Source organism: Pelophylax lessonae, assembly GCF_965119305.1.
Source record: "Pelophylax lessonae genome assembly, chromosome: 13".
NCBI classification, from domain to species: domain Eukaryota; kingdom Metazoa; phylum Chordata; class Amphibia; order Anura; family Ranidae; genus Pelophylax; species Pelophylax lessonae.
The window spans coordinates 161,286,307-161,308,778 of NC_138780.1; the positions used below are offsets into that span (position 1 = coordinate 161,286,307).

Here is a 22,472-nt window from a genome sequence, read left to right on the forward strand (position 1 = left end):
TTAATCCTTTAATCTTTTCTGTATTGGCAGGTGTTCTCAGATGATGAAGAACCAGAGCCCCCTTCAGTTGCTCATAAATCTAAAGTTTTGCATGGGGTGCACCAGAGAGATGCCAGAAGACCTAAGCACAAGGGCAAGCGGGTTTGTGTTAGCAATGTATTCCTGATTGCAATGACCTGCGTTTCTTCTTGCAGAAAGTTGTGTCCAGGGTTCGAGGATAGTCTCTTTGCAGTAACTAGAATGATGAGGCATTCAGCAATTTTGCAGTAATTGCAGTAAGGAGTCATCTTACTGGGTTTAAAAAGTAGTATTAAACCAAAACCTAAAATGTAATATATTGCATCTTACCAATCATTGGATGTGGTGGCTGCATTTATTTTATTTTTTAAGGCTTCCCCCCCCCCCCCCTCTGTTTTTACCTGATGCTCTGGCCAGTAACACATTACTTGTATTAGAGTGCCCTCACTCTGGATGAAGGAGCACAGGGGGCATCTTTGGACAGCAATATTGTCAGTCTGGAAGGGGTAGGTGATAGTTAAAGCAGAACTAAAAGCATAATGTTTAGGAAAGGAGGGTTGTAACCCCTGTAAGGTTTATATTATCCATCTTTGTGCTATTGGGGAGCATTCCCTTCATTTCCTGTCCCATAGGCAAAGCAGGAAGTGATAAAAAAATCCCTGCTAAGTAGGGAATCTTTTGGGGACCCCCAGGTCACACGAACCAGTGTCCCCGTTCGTGTTCCCATTGGAATATTTCCTTTCTTTCTTTTCTGGAAACAACCCAAATTGTGGGGTTTGCTTTTACTTTCACCTTCAATGATAACACTGGACAAATAGAGAGGGCGAATCTCCCTAACAGAGCACAGACAGCAATAACAACCTGATGGGTTCTAATCCCTCCCCACTCTATTCAAAACGAAAAAACAAATTTCCACAAAATTGAAATCCTCTTTATACATAAGCAGCTCTAGTTCTGCCATCTTGTTAGCCAGACTTCTAGCATTGGCATACAAACCTCATAATTTTGTCTGGTTGCATACTACAGTGGGTATGGAAAGTATTCAGACCCCCTTAAATTTTTCACTCTTTGTTATATTGCAGCCATATGCTAAAATCATTTAGGTTCATTCTTCTTCCTCATGAATGTACACATAGCACCCCATACTGACAGAAAAACACAGAATTGTTGACATTGTTGCAGATTTATTAAAAAAGAAAAACTGAAATATCACATGGTCCTAAGTATTCAGACCCTTTGCTCAGTATTTAGTAGAAGCCCCCTTTTGATCTAATACAGCCAGGAGTCTTTTTGGGAAAGATGCAACAAGTCTTTCACACCTGGATTTGGGGATCCTCTGCCATTCCTCCTTGCAGATCCTCTCCAGTTCTGTCAGGTTGGATGGTAAACGTTGGTGGACAGCCATTTTTAGGTCTCTCCAGAGATGCTCAATTGGGTTTAAGTCAGGGCTCTAGCTGGGCCATTCAAGAACAGTCGTTGTGAAGCCACTCCTTCCTTATTTTAGCTGTATGCTTAGGGTCATTGTCTTGTTGGAAGGTAAACCTTCGGCCCAGTCTGAGGTCCAGAGCACTCTGGAGAAGGTTTTTGTCCAGGATATCCCTGTACTTGGCCGCATTCATCTTTCCCTCGATTGCAACCAGTCGTCCTGTCCCTGCAGCTGAAAAACACCCCCACAGCATGATGCTGCCACCACCATGCTTCACTGTTGGGACTGTATTGGACAGGTGATGAGCAGTGCCTGGTTTTCTCCACACATACCGCTTAGAATTAAGGCCAAAAAGTTCTATTTTGGTCTCATCAGACCAGAGAATCTTATTTCTCACCATCTTGGAGTCCTTCAGGTGTTTTTTAGCAAACTCCATGCGGGCTTTCATGTGTCTTACACTGAGGAGAGGCTTCCGTCGGGCCACTCTGCCATAAAGCCCCGACTGGTGGAGGGCTGCAGTGATGGTTGACTTTCTACAACTTTCTCCCATCTCCTGACTGCATCTCTGGAGCTCAGCCACAGTGATCTTTGGGTTCTTCTTTACCTCTCTCACCAAGGCTCTTCTCCCCCGATAGCTCAGTTTGGCCGGACGGCCAGCTCTAGGAAGGGTTCTGGTCGTCCCAAACGTCTTCCATTTGAGGATTATGGAGGCCACTGTGCTCTTAGGAACCTTAAGTGCAGCAGAAATCTTTTTGTAACCTTGGCCAGATCTGTGCCTTGCCACAATTCTGTCTCTGAGCTCTTCAGGCAGTTCCTTTTGACCTCATGATTCTCATTTGCTCTGACATGCATTGTGATCTGGAAGGTCTTATATATACAGGTGTGTGGCTTTCCTAATCAAGTCCAATCATTATAATCAAACACAGCTGGACTCAAATGAAGGTATAGAACCATCTCAAGGATGATCAGAAGAAATGGAAAGCACCTGAGTTAAATATATGAGTGTCACAGCAAAGGGTCTGAATACTTAGGACCATGTGATATTTCAGTTTTTCTTTTTTAATAAATATGCAACAATGTCAACAATTCTGTGTTTTTCTGTCAGTATGGGGTGCTATGTGTACATTCATGAGGAAGAAGAATGAACTTAAATGATTTTAGCAAATGGCTGCAATATAACAAAGAGTGAAAAATTTAAGGGGGTCTGAATACTTTCCGTACCCACTGTATATCCTTGTTAGATGTTATGAGGCTGCACTTTCGATTTGTCAGCCTACCTACCTTGGGTTTTGGATCTCTGGTTCCTGCTGGCTAGCTCTACATCTGGACCCCCCCCCCCATATCACCTATTTTAAAGGCCCCTTTTACTTTGGGCCATCTTCTCTCCCAGTACGGCTACACCCTCCCCATTTAGGTGCAGTCCATCCCTACTAGAGCCGGTAGCCGACTAAGAAGTCTGCCCAGTTCTCCAGGAACCTGAACCCCTCCTTTCTACACCAGCTCCTCAGCCACTTGTTAACTTCCCTAATCACCCACTGCCTCTCTTGCATGACTTGAGCTACAGGTAGTATTTCTGAGAATACTACCTTGGAGGTCCTACTCCTTTAGCTCCTAAGTCCCTGAAATAGTTTTTTTAGTACTCTCCATCTCCCTCTAACTTTGTCATTGGTACCCGAGTGTCCCAAGACAGCTGGGTCCTCCCCAGCCCCATTCAATAATCTGTCTACCAGATCGTCGTCTTTTTGGGTTTGCAGGCTTTGGCCCTTTGAAAGGACTGTCCACAATTAAATCATTCCCTCACATGCGCACGGGAGTTGCACCTGCGGCACAGAGCTTTGGATTGACGTCACATTGACTGTGACCTCAATTCAGAGTGCAATGCATATGCGCTGATGATGTCACTGGCTGAAAAACAAGCGAAACAGTGGAGGTGTAGGAGATAATAATTTTTTCTTACAGGTAAGCTTTATTATACGCTTAACCTGTAGGTAAAAGTTAAAACCACAGGCCTAGGTAAATGGTGTTGTACGTCCCAGGAGTCTTTGAGAGAAGAGGAGGAGGTTTTTGTCAACAGCGGCCCTTTACCGTGTGATCAGTTGTGTCCAATCACAGCCGATCACATGTAAACAGACTTGGCGCTAATCGACAGGCCTTTCCTCACACGCTGTCTGTGCAAGGAAAGGATTGACCATAACTGGCAAGGCTGTCAGCACACTGTTTACACTGATAATCAGGGCACCCGATCATCAGTACCCTGATTATCAGTGCAGCCTCATCAGCACACAACAGTGAAGAGTAAATAATACTTATTTGCAAAAAATTTTAACACAAACTAAGCAAAACTTTTGGGTTTTTTTGCTTTCTTTTTTTCAAAATTTGCGGTCTTTTTTCATTTAGCAAAAAAAAATAAAAAACATTGGTGATTAACCAGTTCTGGACCGGATGATTTTCCCCCTTAAAGACCAGGCCATATTTTGCAATTCGGCACTGCGTTACTTTAACGGACAATCGCGCGGTCGTGCGACGCTGTACCCAAATAAAATTGATGTCTTTTTTTCCCCACAAATAGAGCTTTCTTTTGAAAAAAAAAAAAACACAATATTTTTCAATTTTTGCTATATATCATTCCCAAAAAATAAAGTATAAATCTAAATTTTTTAACATTTTAGGCCAATTTGTTTTCTGCTACATATTTTTGGTAAAAAAAAAATCGCAATAAGCGTATTTTCATTGGTTTGCACAAAAGTTATCACGTCTACTAACTATGGGAAAGATTTATGTAATTTTTTTTTTTTTTTTACTTATAATGGCGATCTGTGATTTTTTTTTAGTGGGATTGCAACAGACAGATCGGACCCCTAACTGACATTTTTGACACTTTTGGGGGGACCAGTGACAATACTACAGTAATCAGTGCTAAAAATATGCACGGTTACTGTATTAATGACACTGGCAGGAAAGGGGTTAACACTGTGGGTAATCAAGGGGTTAAATGTGAGCTTAGGGGAGTGATTGTAACTGTATGGTGGCATTGCTTGTGAAATGATCAGACACCTGTGATCCTATCTAGCAGGATCACAGGCGCTCTGTGATCATTCCAGAGAGAAGAACAGTGAGCTGTGTTTACAATAGCTGACCATTCTTCTCTCTGAGGGGCGCGGGTGTCAGGCAGCAATCGGAGCACTCCCTAGTTGCAGGCGTGCGACCGAAGTAGCCCTTCGTTGGTTCCCGCAGGAGGGCCGACCTGCCGCACTATATATGCATTGGACAGTGCGGAACCGGTTAAATACCACCAAAAGAAAGCTCTATCTGTCTCAAAAAAAGATAAAAATTTCATATGGGTACAGTGTTGCATGACTTCACAATTGTCATTCCAAATGGGACCGCACTGAAAGCTGAAAATTGGCCTGGGCAGGTAGGGGGTAAAAGTGCTCAGTATTGAAATGGTTAAAGAAGCCTGTGTCCTGTACTGTATGATCAGGAAAGTAGGATTTCTGACTTTGCCAGTTAACCAGTTTCCTGGGGTAGAGTAGAGGACTCAGGACACCCCATGCCCCTATTCTTATTCATATGATCTCCCTATTGTTTGCTACAAAACTTAAGCTAGCTGTAGCTGGGAGTGGGTGTTGTAGCTGCATATAATCCAGTCATATAAAAAAGAAAAGCTATTTTCTTTCATTGACAGACACAGCTCCTGATCTTCATAACCATTGGGTTAAACTGCCCCCTATAGGAGTAAGACACTAGGCAGAAAAAAAGTCTGGCTATGTCTATGAGCAGTCCCAGGGGGTATATTCCCTCTCTCTGCTTTAGGTGCTCAATTTTTTTCTGCCTAGTCAGGAGTAAGGACCTAGATCTTTGCTGGGATCTCTGGTCCTGGCAATTTTTTATTTAGATAGAAATTTTTCTCCTGGCTTTTTCCTGTGAGATCTTCAATCAACTGCCGGACTGGGCGACGGGCTGGATAATCTACATCCAGTAGTCATCTTAGTCTGGCCAGCGAGCGCGCACAGACCTCAGCTCTGCGCTAGGTCGGCCACGACAAAGCCCCACCGGACAGGGACTGGCCTGCGAGTTAAACGCCTCGCGAGGAAGCATACAACCAGGTCTTGGCCTGAGTCGCTGCATACCTCCTGGCCGACAGCCCCCCTCTTCCAATGGCGAGAGGTTCTGTCTGATCAGACTGTGCCTGAAACATTGGACGGATCATCTTCAGGGATGCCTAGTACATATTCAATTGGACAATGCCACAGCCGTGGCTAATGCCAGTCACCAAGGGGGCACAAGAAGTGTCCTGGCGGCTCTGGAGGTAGCCGGCATTCTAAGGTGGGAAGAACGGTTTGTTCCAGCCCTCTCCACCTTATACATTCCCGGGGTGGAAAACTGGCAGGCGGATTACCTCAGTTGAAAGGCGTTGGACCAAGGGGAATGGTCCCTTCATCCAGAGGTGTTTCATCAGTTGTGTCTCCCGTGGGGCATCCCCAAGGTGGATCTGTTGGCTTCCCGGCTCAACAAAAAGGTGCAGAGGTGTGTTGCTTGGTTACGGGATCCTCTGGCGGGCGCCACAGATGCGCTGGTGGCCTGTGGGGTCAGTATCGTCTGATTTTCGCCTTCCCTCCTCTCAATTTTCTGCCAAGACTTCTCCACAAGATCGAGGCAGAAGGGATTCCGGGCATCTTAGTGGCCCCGCACTGGCTTTACCGGGCTTGGACCTTCCGATGCCTATTCTGGGCCCCCTTTTTGAGGGTCCTGGAGAATGCATGGTGCGCCACGGGGCTGCTTTTTTGCTGTGGATCATGATTTTTATTCCCATAAGTTTTTATATGGACAGCCATTTTCTATAATTCCCCTATTGAGAATGCATGAGCGGCCATTTTCCTGAGGTCTATAGGCTAGACAGGCATGCGGCATGGTTATTTAAAATATAGAGGCTGAGTTATCTCTTCCTCTTCCTGTACAGTCAGTGTCAGTTTCGTTTTTGCACAGATCGTGCTGGAAGTCTCCTCTGTGGTCTGGTAACATTTTCCTGGGGATCCCTGTGGGTTTTTCTTCATTCACTCTGCTATATCTTATAATAACCAGGGATTGTGAGCCCACACTTATAGCAGTGGGACCGCGTTTTTGGCTGTCTTAAAGCGACACTGCTTAATTATTTTAAAATGGAGTCCCAGGATAATATTTCACCTGCAGCCCCCCTGGGAGCGATTTGCGGGACCTTCTGGTTCTCAATCTCAGCCAAAGTTTTGCAAAATCTGATGTCTAAGGTAGATTTTGTCATGGCTATTGCTGCCAGCTGGAAACGCCCTCACCTCCAACTGCAGGGTCTTCGGACTCTGAGATAGACATGGCCGTCGCAGATGCAGACCACCCTGAGGGGTAGGTGTCATTGCATTCTGATGGTGACGAGGACCTGTCCTCATCAGCCGCGGAGCGGGAACGCGCTTTGGTGGAAGCTCTGATTAAAGGAGGCGATTCAGTTGTTGTTTGGCGAACAATCTGTCCTCTCTTCGAGTTTGCATGCGGGCCTTGGGTCTGATGGTATCAACCTTCGAGGCAGTTCAGTTTACTCAGTTCCATACCAGACCTTTGCAACGGGAGATTCTTGTCAAATGGAACAAGGATCCAAGTCCTTGGACTCATTGATTCGGTTAAGCCACAACACATGGTCTGCCCTGTTGTGGTGGATTCAGTCTCCAGCGCTATGCCAGGGCAAGTCCTTCCTTCCCTTGTTTTGGTCAGTGGTGACCACGGACACCAGCCTAACGGGCTGAGGCAGAGTGCTTTGGAAGCACTGTGCCCTGGGTACCTGGACGAGGGAAGAGTCAAAACTACCGATAAATGTTTTGGTGCTCAGAGCAATAAAGCTTTGTCTGAGCCATTGGACGACTCGTCTGCAAGATTGTCCCATTCAGATTCAATCAGACAACGCCACACGGAAGTTTTATCTCCTGTGTGTTCAGTGGGGGACTCTCAAAGTAGATCTGTTTGCTTCTCGCCTCAACATGAAGGTTCAGAGATTCATAGCCAGGTCTTGAGATCCTCTGGCCGACACCACAGACTCTCTGGTCGCACCTTGGGGTCAATATTGGCTAATTTTATGCCTTTCCTCCCTTGAAACTTCCTGCCGAGGCTTCTGTGCAGGATAGAGGTGGAAGGGACATCGGCCATTCTGGTGGCTCCGGGCTGGCCTCGCCGGTCTTGGTACGGAGACCTAGTAAGGTTGGTCGCCAATGCTCCTTGGAGACTTCCTCTCAGGGAAGATCTGTTGTCTCAGGGTCCAATCTTCCATCCTGCTTTACAGTCACTGGCTTTAACAGCATGGCTGTTGAAAGCCAGGTGTTGAGAGATAGAGGTCCTTCTGACTCTGTGATTCCTAGGTTGTTGAAGGCTAGGAAGTCGACCTCTAGGAAGATTTACAATCGTATGTGGAAATCGTATATTTCATGGAGTGAATCACTGAGGGTGCACCCTCTCTTGTTTTCGATAGCTAGGGTCTTGGCCTTTCTGCAGAAAGGAGTTGAACAGTGGTTGGCTTTGGGCACTATCAAAGGCCAAGTGTTAGCTTTGGCTATATATTTCCAACGCCCGTTAGCTACGCATGCTTTGATTCGTACGTTTATACAAGGACTGCGCCATACGGCTCCTCCGAGAAGGTTCCCGCTATCTCAGTGGGACCTCAATCTGGTTTTCTCTGTTCTTCAAAAACCTCTTTCTGAGAACATTCGGGAGATTTCTCTGCTTTCATTGTCCCAGAAGGTTGCCTTATTGGTGGCTATCGCTTCCGCTTGCAGAGTATCTGAACTGGCGACATTGTGCTGCCGCTCACCTTATCTGGTCATACACAGGAATAAAGTGGTACTTCGACCTAATCAGTCATTTCTTCCTAAGGTTGTTTCTGATTTTCATCTGAATGAAGACATTGTGTTGCCTTCTCTCTGCCCTAAGCCCAAACATTCTAAGCAATTTGCGTTGCACTCTTTGGATGTGGTTCGGGCGATCAGGGTCTATCTGGAGACCACGGAGTCTTTTAGAAAATCAGATGCACTTTTTTTACTGAAGCATCTCGTAAGGGATTGGCTGCATTTGCGGCGACCATATCCAGATGGATCAGGCAGACGGTAGTTCAGGCTTATTCACTGAAGGGTCAGGTTCCTCCTTTCCTGGTGAAGGCGCATTTTACAAGAGCGCCGAGTGCCTTTTGGGCTTTTTACCATCAGGCGTCAGTGCTGCAAGTTTGCAAGGCAGCAACCTGGTCATCTGTGCACGTTTACAAAATTCTACAAAGTAGATGTGTTGGCATCTTCGGATGCTTCCTTTGACCCGCAAGGTTTTTGCAGGCTGCTGATTAAAGAGAATTGTTTTTCCTTGATTCTCTTTGAGGGTGTATTGTGTTTTCAGGGTGAGCTCCAGTTGTTCCTGGTTGAGCTCCATGTAACCTGGTTGGCTAAGTTTAGCCTTTGGAGTTAAGTTTCCATTTGCGTTGTCTTACCACCCCTCATGAATATACTGCTTTGGGACATCTCTATAGTCTCTGACTAGGTGGAGCTGCGTCTGCTGATGAACGATAGCGAAAACTGGATTTTTGTAAGAACTTGCCGTAAAATCCTTTTCTCTGAAGTTCGACAGACGCAGCACCTGCCCCTCTACTTCTGAGTGAATGGGTTTTTTTCTATTCTAAATACTGCTTGCAACTAAACTATTTGATGATAGCAGGGTGTGTTGGGTTATGCCTGCAGGGACAGCCCACATAGGTGTGGTTAAGCTTTTTTCCTGCCTAGTGCCTATTTCTCATAGTAGGAGCACAACCCTATAGTCTCTGACTTGATAGAGCTGCGTCTGTCGATGAACTTAAGAAAAAAGGCATTTACGGTAAGTTGTTACAAAAATCCATTTTTTTTTTTTTAACCATTCCTTATCCAGATATGTTCTTTCAGTGCATATATAAAGTAAAAAAAATGCCAGTACTTTCGAAATGAAATACAAAAAGGAGGGGGGGGGGAAGCCATATGCAACTGTACATCCACCCCACTGATGCAACTTACCTGCCCTGGGATGGAAATGCCCTCTGAACACGAAGATGGCTGTGACTGAGACAGTGATAGATCCCATTTATGTCAAGCAATCTTGGTTTTGGCTTTTCTTTTACAATGTTCATAGAAACTCCAGGTATTCATTGTCTTTTTCTTTTTTACTACCAGCATGCAGCCAGGCAGTTTCTTGATGAAGAGGCTGAGCTGTCCTCAGAAGATGCAGATAATGTATCATCAGATGAGTGTGTGGAATCTGACAATGCGCAGGACACATCTTTGGTAGAGTTTTTCAATGACAACACTCAGCTGTCCCAGGCCCTAAATGGTAAGTCAGACATGAAAGTGTCCTCTGGGCAAGTGACAGGTCAGGTGTCCTCAGGGTTTTGTTTTTAGACAGTTTTTTTTGTCTCCTATTCCACCTTGGTTATTTGCTGCTTTATTTTAAAGGAAGCCTCTGTCAAGGCTGCCACTGCTGTCTCTTCTTGAAAATGAAGACTGGTATTGATGGTCTCCTTAGTGAAAATGATTTGTGATTGGCTGCTTCAATACTTTTGAGTAGCTGGCCCAGAATGAGCATTCAGCCAGGATTGATGATCTGCTTACTTGTTGATGCCATGTGGTGACGCAAGTTCTAAAGCCTCTGGACCATTTTATGACAATCATGCAATTACTGTTTAAATTAGGAAGATGTCAGCACTGGCTGCCTTATTTAGGTTCCCTATAAAAGGACCCTGGGAGCACCTAACATGGTCAAATAACCTAATTTAAAGTGTAATTTTTAACATTTAGGTCCTTTTCCATTGTGTCTCTGATTACCCATTATATGTTCATAAGTTTCATTTTATATTGTGTGTGACTACTTCTCCTTCCATTCATGGTGAGCACATGTGAACCAGCAACATAAAGCTCAACTCCCGTGATGCAATGGATTCTTTCCATTGGTTTACTTTGTTCTCCTCATTAAAAGCACAGCTTACACAAGAGGTGTAACTTGTGAAGGTGTCGTGTATTAGGCTGCTTTCATCTGGCAAAGCAAATTCTTACTTTCATCCATGTCTGTGCTCTTAAAATAAATGAATGTTGAAGTATTTGCTGTAAAGGCAGAAGATTTGGTGGGTCAGTAGTGCTGGTTACCTGAGCCAGTCAGCGGGACTTAAAATCTCATGGTGCATATGTTTTAGCTGGTGGCTGAGGTTTTTTAGCTGAGAGAAAAAGCAATTCTATTCCTGCCTTGCTAAGGACTTTGAAGACTGCCATCAGACTCCTCACCCCTTAACCTTCTGCTTTTAGTTTCAAGTGATAACTGGATGATTTGTTTTCTGTTTCAGACTCTGAGATGCACGGAATATATATGAAATCCATACGCAGTCCAGCAGTTGGAAATAAATTTAAACTGACACATAAGAGACACAGTTTGTCCGTGTTCTCCCAGGTGAGTAGAGTTCACCCCGAGGAGGGAATTTTGAGCAATAAGTTTACTTTTCCTTTTCACGTGTAGTGAGAATGAGTTGAAGCAGGGGTTAGGCTAGCCATACATTATACAATTTTCTTCAGTTTTCTTTTAGATTTTCCAAAACCATATAATGAGGTCAAACCTAAACACTTGATTTGTATTCAACCAGGCACGCCCTTGCACTACATAGATGAAGGTAAATTTAAAGGAAATTGAATAAGTATAATGTATGGCCAGCCCTAACTTGGTTTATCTAGGTTAGTGGTTTCCAAACTGCGGCCTGGGGGTGGCCCTTGGCTTCCCTTTATCTGGCCCTTGCCCACAAATACAAGGCACTATTTCTTCCACTGACACCAAGAGTGAGTGTCACGTACCTGATGGCTGAGCCCGATGTGCAGAGGGAAGGCCTCTCATACAACCCCGGCTCCGGGACCACCGATGTTGTGACAGTGGCTGCGAGAGCGTGGTGGTGTAAGGGTGTCTGGATCGTCTTCCAAATGGTGGGTGGACCAGAAGGTAACAGCAGATAGGTAGAACTGGCAGACTTCAGGCTGGTGACAGCAGGCAGGTGCATGCAGAGCAAGAGACACAGGAAGTGAGGTCAGACAAGCCAGGTCGGTGACAGACGATCAATAGCAGGCAAAGACAGAAGGCAGAGAGTATCCAGGATTCAGGCAGAGATCGGCAGCGTGGATTCAGGCAGTGGGCAAAGACCTAAGGAAAGTCCAGATACAGGCCAAGGTCAAGGTGGGAGAGATGCAAGCGGAGTAAAAGGCAAGCCACAGAAGAAACAGGATCAGGTTTCAGGAACTCAGGTACAGCTGCAGATCAGACAGCAAAGCTTTAGTGCAACTGCTGCACTTTTATATGTTGTTTTGGCGCCAACATCAATATTTGTGCGCATGCGTGCATTAGCACATCTAAAACTTTTGGGCAATTGCGAGATTGCGCATTTGTGTCCGCCTTTGGCAAGTAACAGTACTGTGGGCAGCACGTTCCTGACAGTGAGGCATATCTCCTGCCACTGACCCCAACGATGGGGCAATCTTTCTCCCACTGACACCAAGGTTGGGGTACTCTTTCTCCCACTGACACCAAGGATGGGGCAATCTTTCTCCCACTGACACCAAGGATGGGGCAATCTTTCTCCCACTGACACCAAGGATGGGGCAATCTTTCTCCCACTGACGGCAATGATGGAGCAATCTTTCTCCCACCCCACTGACGGCAACGATGGGGCAATCTTTCTCCCACTGACAGCAATGATGGGGCAGTTTTTCTCCCACTGACAGCAACGATGGGGCAGTCTTTCTCCCACTGACAGCAACGATGGGGCAGTCTTTCTCCCACTGACAGCAACGATGGGGCAGTCTTTCTCCCACTGACAGCAACGATGGGGCAGTCTTTCTCCCACTGACAGCAACAATGGGGCAATCTTTCTCCCACTGACACAAACGATGGGGCAATCTTTCTCCCACTGACACAAATGATGGGGCATTATGTATTCCCATTGATGTTGGGGCATTTTCTGCTTACATTGGATAATGTCCCGTCCCCTTAAATCTGAAGGAAGGTAAACTGGTTTTTGTTAAGAAAGTTTGAAGATCCCTAATCTAGGTGGTTTTGGGGGGATTTTTTTTATCCGTTTTATGGTTTGTTCCTTCAAGTCCTGGTGACCTACATCCCTCTTAGGTTATGTGCACACAGGCAGTTTGGTCTGCTAATGTCAAGTCCTGGCTTTTTCAGGCACTGGGGAGGCACACTGTCCAGCCCTTCTATGACCGGCTGAAGTATGCAGCAGCTGGACTTTCCCCTGATCGGTATTCAGGTTTAGGGTTCTATGCTTCGAATCAGAATTCCTCCATTCAAAACATATGTCACTGAACACACGTGGCCTTTAAGGCAGGTACTGCTTGGTACAGCGTCCATTCACCATGCATTTCAGCTTGTCAGATTTTGGCAGGCCGGACTAGATGCTGCCTCCCAAGTGCCCGAAAACACTGTGATTTGACGCTGATGGGCCAAACCACTTGTATGCATGAAGCCCAATTTGTTGCCTTGTGTGTCAGAGACAGAATGTGAGCAAACACCTTCCAGGTGAAATCAGACATTAAAAATGCATCTAAAGCCTAACTTATTTTTTAGTTTTGGATAAAGTGTTAGGCCTTTATTTCTATCTGTGTCCCCGCTAGGGAAGTTTACCCTATAGAAGTCCATTATCACCCAGACCGAAAGTGATAAGAGATCGAAACGTTTGCATTGTCACCAGAACTGGACTGGTTCTATAGCCATGTGATTATCACCCAGGCCATAGATACTCAATGACAGCTGTGAGGTTAAAGCTGGCCATACATGGATCTAAATTCAGCCGTTTCAGCAGGGACTGGTCGAATTCCGATCCATGTATGCGCAGGCTGGTTTACACAAGTCAATCAATCAATTTACTTATGTACAACCAGACTGTTGGAAGATTTTCTCTCTATCAGCACCACCAGCAAGCTGTTCAGTGTTTTATCACCGCGTGGATGTGTCCTTGCTGTCAGAATACAATAGTGCGGGAGGAATTCCCCCATCTATATTCAGTGTGCAGATGGAGGAATCTAGTCATTTTCATTTGTTTATCCCACTGGGTGAACAGAAAAAACCATTACTGGTGTATGTCCAGCCTAAGTTGCAACTGATCATGTGACCTATGCCAGTGGACATGGCCCCTGGAATTCCTTGCTTTGCAGCAGTTGCTAGGCGCATTACACATGGATAACTGACGACTGTAGTTGGACCACAAAGGTGCATGTCTATTGTATTAAAATCAATATGTCATGGATATGAACTGCCGAAAACAATACAATTCTGGTAACTTTAAAAGTACACTAAAAAATAGCTTTATTCTTAAAAAAAAAAAAAAAAAAAACTGTACACATCCACTACTTAATGGTCTTATACTCTATTTTTTACGAAACCGTTTCATAATGTGTTTTTCTACATCTTTGTAACATCCTCTGAAAGCTTCCAAACTTTTCCTTTTCCTCTAACTTTGGTTGGAATGAGCAGTGCAATTTATTGTCACATGCCAGGCTCTATGCACACTAGAGTCCATGTTGGGAGCATGAAAAAGAGAAGGGTGTTCCTACATACAGTGAGACCATGGAGAATAAACATAATCACTCTCTAACAGGGAGACAGATCACAGCAGCAAAAAAATAATAATTTGGAAATTTGGAGGAGGCTGAGAGCCGGAGAATGGACTTTTTAGAGTTGAGAATACATAGGTAAATAGAATTTTCTTTTTTTTAAAAATCAGAGTTTAAACTCTTACATATACCCCATGAAGTGACTGGCCTCAGGTGATACATAGAGATGAAACACATGCTCCTACATAAGGTGTGGCTGTTTATCTACATCCATATAGCCCCTATATTTATTCAAAGTGCAGAATTTACACACGATCTCCCAGCGCTAAGCAGGGGGCGGTAGTGAAGTAGTGAGGAGAGCTGATTGAAGAGAAGATACCCGCCTACCTTCACACAGGAACAGAGCTGAGGCTGTCATTCAGCTGGAGCTCCCTCCCCTGTCACCATTTTTCTCTTGGTGTCAGGAAAACTTTTCAGACGTTACTCATACTTATAGCAGAAGAACGAGGCATTAGACAGAAATAACACTTAGTGCTCTGGATAGAGACAAGTACACAGTATAGAGAGAGATGTTGTGTTCATGTTTTATGTCTGAGGTTTACAACCAGTTTAGATTTCGATCACCATTTTCATCTGCATGCTTGTTTCAGGTCAGTAGTCAGTGAGTAGAAAGCTACAGAAGCCACAAATGGTCTGGCAACTAGTATTTAGGAGGAGGTCCGCAATGGCAAATCCTTCTGTGCATGTGTCCTTTAATGCTTTCTGTCTTTACCTCTTAGATTCCTGAACAAGATGAGGACTACATGGAGGACAGTTTCTGTGTCCAAGAGGACGATGACGAAGAGGAGGAAGAGGATTCCAGCACAGAGGAAGTAACAATGGACCTAAACCTTTTGCAGCAGGACAGCTTTGTTGGTGGCCGTAGACAGTACTGCACCAGGCGCCAGTTAAAGCTTAAAGGTACAGAGTCAAAACCAACCAACAAGGTACGACCTGCTGAAAAGAGGAGGAGAATTATTGTCCATGATGATTCCAGTGATGAGGAAACCAAAGCAACTTCTGACCATCAAACATCCAAAGCCAACATTTCAAGTCTAAAGTCACTTTATACATCCTCTTCTGCCAAACCGCTGCTGGACAGCTCTTCCTTGAAGACTGTGGATGCTTTAAATAAGAAGGAATTCTTTGATTTGCCTTTGAAGGATCGATGCCAAAAGAGAATTAATGCTCAGGCTTCCCTGTCCGAAGAGCTGGACTTCCAGACAGGAGCTCAGTCCTCATTTAATACCACTAAACTTCGGACATCAAATAGTAATCTCTCTCCAGACAAGGTAGTATCATGTTTTACTTCTACTTTTTGCTAAAGTCATGAAAGTTTAGGTGGAAATCCAGACAACACTTTTCTATTTTGGATAGAGTGGGGAAGAATTAAAACCTCTGTCAGAATTTCAGTGTGGTCTGTAGAACCGTTAGGTAAATTTCCTCTTCTGGTCAGGAGACCCAAAAGCGGAGTTCCACCCAAAAGCGGAGTTCCAAAAGCGGAACTTCTGCTATTTTGCTCCTCCCCCCTCCTGGGCCGCATTTGGCACCTTTTAGGGGGGAGGGGGGAACAGGTACCTGTCTTTGACAGGTACCCTTCCCCACTTCCGGGATATGGCGGCGTCCCTCTGAAGATTTGCCCACTCCTCCTTCCCCCCGCCACGAGCCAATAGGAATGCGCAGCGCGCTTCGCGCATGCGCAGTAGGAGCCTGCCCATGAAGCCGCAAGGCTTCACTGCCGGGTTCCCTTACCGGCAATGGCGGCGACAGCACCCGACAGCCGATATAATCATCAGCTGCGGTCCCGACATCGCTGGACTCCAGGACCGGTAAGTGTCCTAATATTAAAAGTCAGCAGTTACAGTATGTGTAGCTGCTGACTTTTAATTTTTGGAGGGGGTGGAGGGGAAGGCGGAACTCCGCTTTAACACCGAAACAGACGCCTCTATAAAGAGATTTTTCTCATCTCCTGTTCAGATGTCAAATGTAACATTTTCAATTTCCCTTTACTTTCTGATAAAATACCAGGGAAAATGCGGGATGGAGTGCCGGAGGATCTCCCCTTGGAGACACAGCAAAGGTTCTGACTCTTCCCCCCACACTGCCAAAAACTAGGAAATAAGAGATTGTCTGAAGTTCTACTTTAATTCTTGAAAACTGCCGCATGGAGAAAACAAGGCTGCTGCCAAGAGTAACCATGTAGGGGCCGTTCACACCAGCAGTAGCATGTCGCACATATAATGCATGCATTGTTACAACGCATCGTAGGGCTTGCTTTTTCTACATTTTCTTTTTATCAGCAATAAATTTGATGTGAGCACTTACGGAAAAGCATCTGAATGCCTTGAGAAAGCATCATGAATACATAAGAAACAGTTGCTGGCCAAATTAACTTTTTACATTTTTTTTTTTCAGCTTTGGTCATGCTGCAATTAAAGAAACATTATGTCCTGAGTGTCTCTGGAGCTTATCTATCTTAAGGGGGCTGGGGTCAATGAGCTTTAAAGTGTAATTCCAGCTTAAGCCCAACTACTACTCTTAACACTGCCCCTCCCCTTAGAAAGATTAAAAAAAAAAAAAACCTGCCCCTCCTAACACATACACTAGCTAACCTGTGTAAAAAAAGATGTATATACTTGCCTATTTTTAGGCCGCTCTGGTCTGTTAATGTCATCCCGTTTCACTGTGTCAGCCAACAGGGCATCAGGAGAGAGGAGGAAATGCTTGATAACGGATGGACTATTGAAGGCTATGGGTGACGTCACTTCTGCAGGCTTTGCTTGTCGTCATTGGAGCACTCTCTCCTCTCTCCTGTGGCCACTGCTGGCTGACACGGGAGATCACATGACTGGACTGGAGCAACCTGAAAATAGAGAAAATATATAGAAAATGACTGCGTTACTGTCATGGGAAACAGCTGCTGGCACTACAATACAGCAATATTGTCTAAAGCAAAAGAGGAAAAGTGACATGCTTAAATACATATACCTTATGTGTAAATTAATTGACATAAAGATGCACACAATTATCATGCATTTAAAGTACTACATATAATGAACATACAGTGTTCAGTATATAAATAACTGTAAAAATGCATAACCATGCAAATGTGCAACCACTGTATAAATGAAAGTAAAGTCCTCAGAAATGTGAATATCGAGTAGTAATATGTGTTCAAACAGAAGATAAAGTCCGCTTCCAAAAAGGGATTCCGTGTCCAGAATGGAAGGTTCCCAAATAGGTGTAACCACCACCAAAGGGGAGAGTCAAAAGCGCTCACCAGAGTTAATGGACTCTATTGCCAGCGGCAAAGGGTCATTCAGGCTAAAGCTGATGAAACCACAATTAGGCAGTAGTCTCTGGATAAATAGAATATGTATCAGCGCTGCTCAATAAATATGTGCAAAGTTACAGTGTTAAAAGTGACTCAAATATAAATAAATTATTATACCTTGCTATCTCAATAAATATATTGAGAATGCTCTGATTGGCAGAGCGAAACGCGTCAAGCCGTCAATCTTACGTACCACGTCCTTTCCGGTTCTTGCGGGTGGAACGCACGGCCATGTTTGGCGTCCCTCACCAGGAAATCTAATCGCATATGATCTTCTGAAATGTCGTAAGTGTAACCTGTTTTAGCTTGAAAATAAAGTTGGAATATACTGCACGATGAAGGCTTTTCTCTCTCTTTGTTAATCTTTGAGTTGGAGATTGCTTTAGTAATAACGGTGTATGGTGCTGCTATCTGGTGACCACCTGCGATCCAAACCAGTGAGGAATACAATAATAAGGCTGTTTTACGTTGTCTGTCTGGTGAGTAGGGGAGCACCTGATCGCACCATAAAGCACCAGCACTTTGGATGTCTTTTGTTTACAAGACAAGCACTGAGCACTTTTTCTGAAGATTTATTGTTGTAGAGACTGGCACTGAGCACTTTTTGGAAGAGAATTTATCTATTGATTTAGTCACTTAAGCACTGGACACTTTAATTTATTTTGTTTTATAGTGATGTACATTAATAATTTATATAAGATATGAGTTCACAGGATATTTATTTAATTGGATGATTATTTATAATAGTAACACTGTATGACACTTTTGATTGATAGCACGCAGTTGACACTGCATATAATACTTTTGCATTATTATCAATAATATATTTTTTGAGATAGCAAGGTATAATAATTTATTTATATTTGAGTCACTTTTAACTTTGCACATATTTTTTGAGCAGTGCTGATACATATTCTATTTATCATTTTAAAAAAAGGTATCTCCCCTTTATCAGCAGCAGCTTATTTTATTGTATATTATTTTCCTAAGCGCTGGCACTTTGCATATAGTAGTCTCTGGATGGCTGTCAATGTCTCCTTTATCACATCAAATCTCCTCTAAATATTTAGGAACTCAGATAACCGTAGAAAACAAGAAATCTACTCATAGTGTAAAAAACGTCACTGAAGGACTTTACTAAAAAAAAAAGGTAGAAAACTTACATCCACTCTGCATTTTACAAACGATTCACCGTACTTGATTCTGGCCAGCTACATTCCCCCCTCCCCATATAGCTCTGCGGTATTCAACGAGGGTGTCCTGTTTATGGCCCCAGCACCCTACCATCCTGGCCATATGGCTAGGGGACTTCAACATGGTCTTAAACCCTATCCTAGATCGCTTACACCCGACCCTTTTCCCTATGCCACCCACTAATACCCGCCTCAGCCAGATGTTCAAAGACTTTGCACTAAGGGATACATAGCGATATAAACACCCTACTACCCGGGCCTTCTCATGTTTCTCGGCAACGCACTCTACAATGTCACGTATAGACCTCTTAGTGGTGTCTGAATCTTTGCTCCCCCTATTGGAGGAGACAGGCTTGCACCCTAGAACCCTTTCGAACCAGGCTCTATACTTGGTGATGTTCCGCCTAGCCCCACAGATTATACCCCATTCTTGGCATCTACACCCTTCTGGTTTACTGCCTTATCCGATCAAGATGACCTGCCACATGAATGGCTATTGTATTTTAACTCCAATCATGGATCTGCTACCATAGACATAATTTGGGAGGCCTTCAAATTACACGTTCGGGCTAACCTCTCTAGATGCATTAACTGCCTGAAGGCATCATCTCAGATCCTCCTTCAACAAGCATCAGATCAGCTGTTCTCACTAACTGACACCTGTACCTTAGACCCCCCACGCCTGCAAATATTTCTGCACTTAAATCCCAAACTCGGATCGTTGACCAACTGCACTATGAGAAGGCAAAACAGAAACTTTTCTTTTGTAGGCAACGGGTGTTTGAACTGGGCGAATGGGCAGTTAAACTTCTGGCATATCTGGCTCACCAGGACTCTGGACCACCAGTTGTAGTATCTTTGATGCACAGGGAGCCTGTGTTACTGACTCCTCGGTTGCTGCAGAGTTCCAATCTTTCTGTGCTACACTGTATTCCTCACAAACTAATACCTCTCAACTAGAAACCAGAGCCTTCCTACAGAAAATTACTTTGCCGCAGTTGTCCGAGACTCAGGTGGCAGATCTTGAGGCTCCCCTGTCCGCAGATGAAATAGCCACTGCCAAAGCCTCATTTGCTTTTGCTAAAGTTTCTGGTTCTGACAGTATACCTTTGGATTTTTATGCTGCATATTCTGACGTGTTGATCCCTGAAATATTGTCACTCTACAATTACATTTATGACACTGGCTACCTACCAGAATCCATGTGGGAAACTATGATTATTGTAAATCCTAAACCTGGCAAAGACCCTCACTACCCCAAATCTTACCATCCAATATCTCTGCTACAAGCAGACATTAAAACATTCTAAGGGACCAAATATTTAGTATCGTGAATATAACTATGTTCTCCATGCTTTGCAAATATCAATGGAAATAATACACGTATAGTTACTATTGTTGTAACATTGTTGAACCTCAACCTCCTTTTATATATACCTTCTGGGTTATATGAGATGTACCATGCTATTATGCTTTACTTATAAATAAATTTGTATTGGTACTGATACTGGTATTGGTGCATCCCTAATATACTTGCCTATTTTCATTCGTTTTGTATGGACGCAAATCGCACCGTAAAGTGTCTGTATTTGCCATTGGATCATACCGATAAAAAAAAATTATCGGTGCATCCCTTAAAGTACATGGACACACTTGGCATACACCCATTTGAGGGTCTGGGTTTACCTGTATGGGAATGCACATGTGTCCAGTGTATTCCTATGCAGGCAGTCCTATTCATGTCAACTACTGCTTTCAACTTGACAGCCGTGCAGGTGTGTGTCCCCAAATGCACAATGTCTGCATTTGGGTATATGCACCTGCACAGCTGTCAAGTTGAGAGCAGCAGCTGTGTCCATGCCGCTAATTCATCCCAGTTGACATGAATGGGACTGCCTGCATGTGACACCTGTGCATTCCTGTGTGGGTTAACATGGAACTCAGAAGTGTATGCTGTAGTTCACCCATGTGAATGAGGCCTAAATCAACACATAATTTGCTTTTTCTCTTACGTCCTCTGACAGTCGCAGCCCATTCAGTATTCCTTAACCATTGGGTAATGGCGCCCTCTGCAGGAGCAGGCTAGGCAGTGAAAAGACTTTGCAAAAAGCTTTACACATAGACACACCTCTAGTGGGCTGTCCCTCAGACATTACCCTTAGCCACTAAGTGCTGCGCTTCAGTTTCTTGCTGCCTAGCTTCAGGAGTGTCTCTTGGCCTTTTCGCCATCAGGCTTCTGTGGCTCAGGTGTGCAAAGCTGCGACCTGGTCATCTGTGCACACTTTTCACAAAATTCTACAAGATTGACGTGATGGCTTCCTTTGGCTGCAAAGTTTTAAGCGCGGCGGTTTGTTGAAGAGACGTGTTGTTCTGTCTCTTCTTGGGGTGAATTTTGTTCTGGGTTTGGCTCCTGTTGAGCTTCTGTTGCCCGGTTGGCTCCGTTTTTTTCTCTGGCCTTATTGACACGTTGCCGTTTTTCTTTGATTGCGTCTTTCCCACCCCTCACACCTGCATTGCTTTGGGACATCCCAATGGTGAAGGAATACTGAACGGGCTGCAACTGTCAGAGGACGTAAGAGAAAATAGAGTTTTTGTAAGAACTTACCGTAAAACTCTTTTCTCTGAGTCCTCTGACAGTCGCAGCCCCCGCCCCTCTATTTTGGGGTTAGTTGTCTTCCTGTACTGCTTGCTACGAAACTGAAGAGCAGCGCTGAGTGGCTAAGGGTAATGTCTGAGGGACAGCCCCCTAGGTGTCTATGTGTAAAGCTTTTTGTGAAGTCTTTTCACTGCCTAGCCTGCTCCTGCAGAGGGCGCCATTACCCAATGGTGAAGGAATACTGAACAGACTGCGACTGTCAGAGGACTCAGACAAAAGAGTTTTACAGTAAGTTCTTACAAAAACTCTATTTTTTTTCCATCCAAACGTTCCTACTATTACTTTTTGCATTGGGAGAGTTATCCCCTGCTTGGCAAAACTGAGACTATGGATGGGTTAACAGTGACAGCCAGTCAGGCTCTGTGTCACTGCTAGATGACTTCAAGTGTATTTATTTCCTTTCCTTTATTCTTTAAAGAGAACCTTTCTATTCTCCAAGTATATCAACAGTGTGATACCCTCATAATCTGCATCTTCACCTGTTTCCAAAGCACACCCCAAAAACACTAAACAGTGCTGTACCTGGTAATTAGATTGACTTGACTTTTTGCAAGTCCTCTCCAATCTGTTCCTCTTACTTCTGCAGAGAGCAGCGTCACATGACTGACATTTGGCCATGAGTGACAACCTGACTTCAATTTCTGTATGCTGTGTGAGAGCCAATATAGAGGCACCCAGTGGGACAATAACTGGGTCTCTGAGGAGGGCCTGGAGTGTTCATTTCTGGTGCTGGTTGCTGTAAAAGCTCACTGGTGCATCTTTAATGAGTTGTTTAGATTATAAACATTGCAAAAGAAAGGTGTTTTCCTTGTAGTGGTTCCACCCTCCTGACTGTGCAGTGAGGAAGGGGTGTGTGAATCACAGGACTGGCTGAACAGAATCACACATATTCTGGCAGGTTAAACCTTTCACATTTATATATTTCTGCTGTTATCTTAGCTGTTTAGCTGGACTCTGGTCTTAAATCAGACCTTCTTTAAAATACTTGGTTGAGCATAAAGCATGTCTGTTATTTTTATGGAAAGTCTGCATTAAAGTGGAACTAAACTCATCATCTTACTTTTCCTAAACCAGTTACATTCAGGCTATGCTGTGATTATCACTGTTGCTTTTGCTCTCAACTGAACTATCAAGCCATCTAATGCCTGGAGTCATTACTGATCACGTGCTGCACCATGGCAACAGCAAATCA

General features: G+C 44.3%; 1 protein-coding gene across 3 annotated transcripts in view; it reads left to right on the forward strand.

Moving 5' to 3' along the window:
* Nucleotides 1-22,472, forward strand: part of FANCM (FA complementation group M) — a 318,993-nt gene that overhangs the window by 276,614 nt on the left and 19,907 nt on the right. For all 3 annotated transcript variants that reach the window (XM_082275430.1, XM_082275431.1, XM_082275432.1), the window contains 4 exons: nt 31-141; nt 9,643-9,799; nt 10,803-10,906; nt 14,838-15,389. In XM_082275430.1, coding sequence (XP_082131556.1) covers nt 31-141; nt 9,643-9,799; nt 10,803-10,906; nt 14,838-15,389 — 924 coding nt within the window. The remainder of the gene's footprint in view (nt 1-30; nt 142-9,642; nt 9,800-10,802; nt 10,907-14,837; nt 15,390-22,472) is intronic.